Source organism: Rutidosis leptorrhynchoides, chromosome 3 (assembly GCF_046630445.1).
Source record: "Rutidosis leptorrhynchoides isolate AG116_Rl617_1_P2 chromosome 3, CSIRO_AGI_Rlap_v1, whole genome shotgun sequence".
NCBI classification, from domain to species: domain Eukaryota; kingdom Viridiplantae; phylum Streptophyta; class Magnoliopsida; order Asterales; family Asteraceae; genus Rutidosis; species Rutidosis leptorrhynchoides.
The window spans coordinates 67,757,479-67,760,583 of NC_092335.1; the positions used below are offsets into that span (position 1 = coordinate 67,757,479).

Here is a 3,105-nt window from a genome sequence, read left to right on the forward strand (position 1 = left end):
CTTATGATGGTGACACCGAGAATGACGCTTCGGACTCAGAATATGAGGGAGAGGTAGAAGAGATTATCGAGGAGAAGGAGGAGGAAGAGGAACCCTCTGAAGATGAACCTGAATCTCCCATTATTACCAAAACCCCTTCACCAAAAAGGAAGGAACCTCAGACACCTGCTGCGAATATTGCTAGTTCTTCCAAACAGCCTAAAATGTCTGAGTTCACTAACACCGAATATGACAACACTACTATCTGGTGCGATATTATGAACCTACAAATGCATGTCGAAAACATGAAGAAGTCATCTCATGAACAATGGGTAAAGATGGAAAAACGTCAAGACTATCTTAACAGTGATGTAAAGAGAGTCTATGATATGTTCTCCCAAATGGTTACTAGGCAAGACAAGAGAATTGCGGAGGTTGAGAAATCTATAATGTATCTTGTGAGCTACTTCAAGGATCAACACAAAACCTCCACTTCAAAGAAAGACTGGTAATTCTTATGATTTTCGTTTCGTCCGTTATTTCTATTTCATTTATGTAAAGGCATTGCCTACTGTACTTCTCATCTCCTTTGTATAATAAGGATGATTTATCCATTCGTTATTAATAACAAGTTAAGTGGTTGTTTTTATATTTTGACTTATCCTGCCTTAGCCACATGTGTGTGATTATGTGATGATTATTACAAATTATATTGCACCATAACTCTTCAACTAATACTGTAATTATGTATTGAAGAACAATGGCTGAAGAACAACAACCAAGTGACAACACCAACTCTCCTAACGTTACTCTCACAAATGAACAATTTCGACAACTCCTTGCTGCCACTCAAGGACACAACAATAATCAAAACAACAACAACGAAAACCAAAACCCTTCGAACTCATGCTCACATAAAGAATTTATGAATTGTAAGCCACCAAGCTATAAAGGGACCTAAGGACCAATTGAACTAAATCATTGGTTCGAAAAGATGGAATCTGTGTTTTGTCTGAATAATTGCGGTGAAGCTAACAAGGTCAAGTATGCTACTAGAAATCTATCTGGTGGAGCTCTAACTTGGTGGACTGCTTATGCTGGTACAGTTGGATGGACTGCTGCCCTAGCCATACCTTGGAAAACATTAAAAACCCTGCTGGCTGGCAAGTATTGTCCCAGGAATCAAGTTCAGAAATTTGAAGTCGAATTTTGGGAGTTGAGAATGAAAAATCTTGAAGTTGAGGAATACAACAACCGATTTCTAGAACTAGCTGCTCTATGCCCTAGTATGGTTACTCCTGAGAGCAAGAAGATTAAAAAGTATATCATCGGTCTTCCTCCTCAAATCCAGGGGAATGTTATAGCTGCTGGTAAAGAATCTATTGAGGCTACGATGTTAATGACCCAAAATCTGATAAGGAGAAATGTCAAGGAAAAACAAACCGAAGTGAAGACTACTGATAACAAAAGAAAGTTTGAGCCTACTCAAGGTGCAAGTCAGAATTCAAACAAGAAGATTGGTGATATTACAAAAAATGGTTATGTTGGAACAAAGCCGCAATGTAAACGCTGTAATAAACAACATCATCATGGGTTGTGCACTGCTAAGTGAGGAAGGTGTAAGAGGATTGGTCACTCGACCAAGAATTGTAGAGTTACTCTGCCTGCTACAAATACAACTCCAACCGTGCCTACTTGTTTCAGTTGTGGGGAAAAAGGGCATTACAGGAACAACTTCCCTAAGAACAAGACTGCAACAACTGATACTGCTAAGGGAAGAGCTTTCGTCATGACCATTGAAGAAGCTAGGAACGACGATGATGTCATCACTGGTACGTTTCTTGTCAACAACTGCTATGCTTCTGTTTTATTCGATAATGGTGCTGATAGAAGCTATGTGTCTATTGAATTCTGTACCTTATTTGATGAGACACCTCAAACCTTAGACACTAAGTGTCTTGTAGAAATGGCCAACGGGAAATTTGTAAAAGTTGACCGAATCTACAAGGAATGTAATCTGACTCTAGCCAATAAAACCTTCAAGGTTGACTTAATGCCTGTTGAACTAGAAAGCTTTGATGTAGTCTTAGGGATGGACTGGTTATCCCCGATGAAAGTGGGTATCCAATGTTTTGATAAGACAATTAATATTCCTCTCGAAACTGGGGAAATTCTTGTCATCCAAGGAGACAAGGGTGGTTCCAAACTTAATCTTATCTCATGCATCAAAACCCGAAAGTACCTTATGAAAGGATGTTAGCCATTTTGACTCACATAAAAGAAGTCAAGCCAGATGAACGGCGTATTGAAGACGTTCCTGTTGTTAAAGACTTTCCTGAAGTTTTTTTTGACGAACTCCCTGGTCTTCCACCACAAAGACAAGTTGAGTTTCAAATTGATTTGATCCCCGGTGCTGCACCTGTTGCAAAGGCTCCATATCGATTAGCTCCATCTGAAATGAAGGAATTATCCATTCAGCTACAAGAACTCTTAGAGAAAGGATTCATTCATCCTAGCTCATCTCCATGGGGAGCACCCATTCTTTTTGTCAAGAAGAAAGATGGCACAATGAGAATGTGTATTGATTACCGAGAACTCAACAAGTTAACCATCAAGAACCGTTATCCACTTCCACGTATTGATGACCTATTTGACCAATTACAAGGGTCAAGTATTTATTCAAAAATTGATCTTAGGTCGGGTTATCATCAGCTGAAGGTTAAGGAATCCGATGTTTCCAAGACTGCCTTCCGGACTCGTTACGGACATCACGAATTTTTGGTAATTCCCTTGGGATTAACCAACGCTCCAGCCGTATTCATAGATCTCATGAACCAAGTATGCAAGTCTTATCTCGATAAGTTTGTGATTGTTTTCATCGATGATATTCTCATTTACTCTAAGAGTGAGAAAGAACACGAACAACACCTTTGACAAATTCTGGAGTTATTAAAAAAGGAACAGTTGTATGCTAAGTTCTCCAAGTGTGATTTTTGGTTGAAGACTGTTCAGTTTTTGGGACATGTAGTTGACAGCAATGGGATACATGTTGACCCAGCAAAGATCACGGCTATTTAGAACTGGGAAACACCTAAGAACTCGAAACACATTCGTCAGTTCTTAGGA

At 39.3% G+C, this 3,105-nt stretch overlaps 1 protein-coding gene across 1 annotated transcript; it reads left to right on the forward strand.

The window, feature by feature from the left end:
* The first annotated feature begins 973 nt into the window (after nt 1-973).
* Nucleotides 974-2,239, forward strand: LOC139900058 (uncharacterized). Its single transcript, XM_071882867.1, has 2 exons — nt 974-1,587; nt 1,684-2,239. The coding sequence occupies exons 1-2, from the start codon at nt 974-976 to the stop codon at nt 2,237-2,239; spliced, it is 1,170 nt and encodes a 389-aa protein (XP_071738968.1).
* Nucleotides 2,240-3,105: the final 866 nt, after the last annotated feature.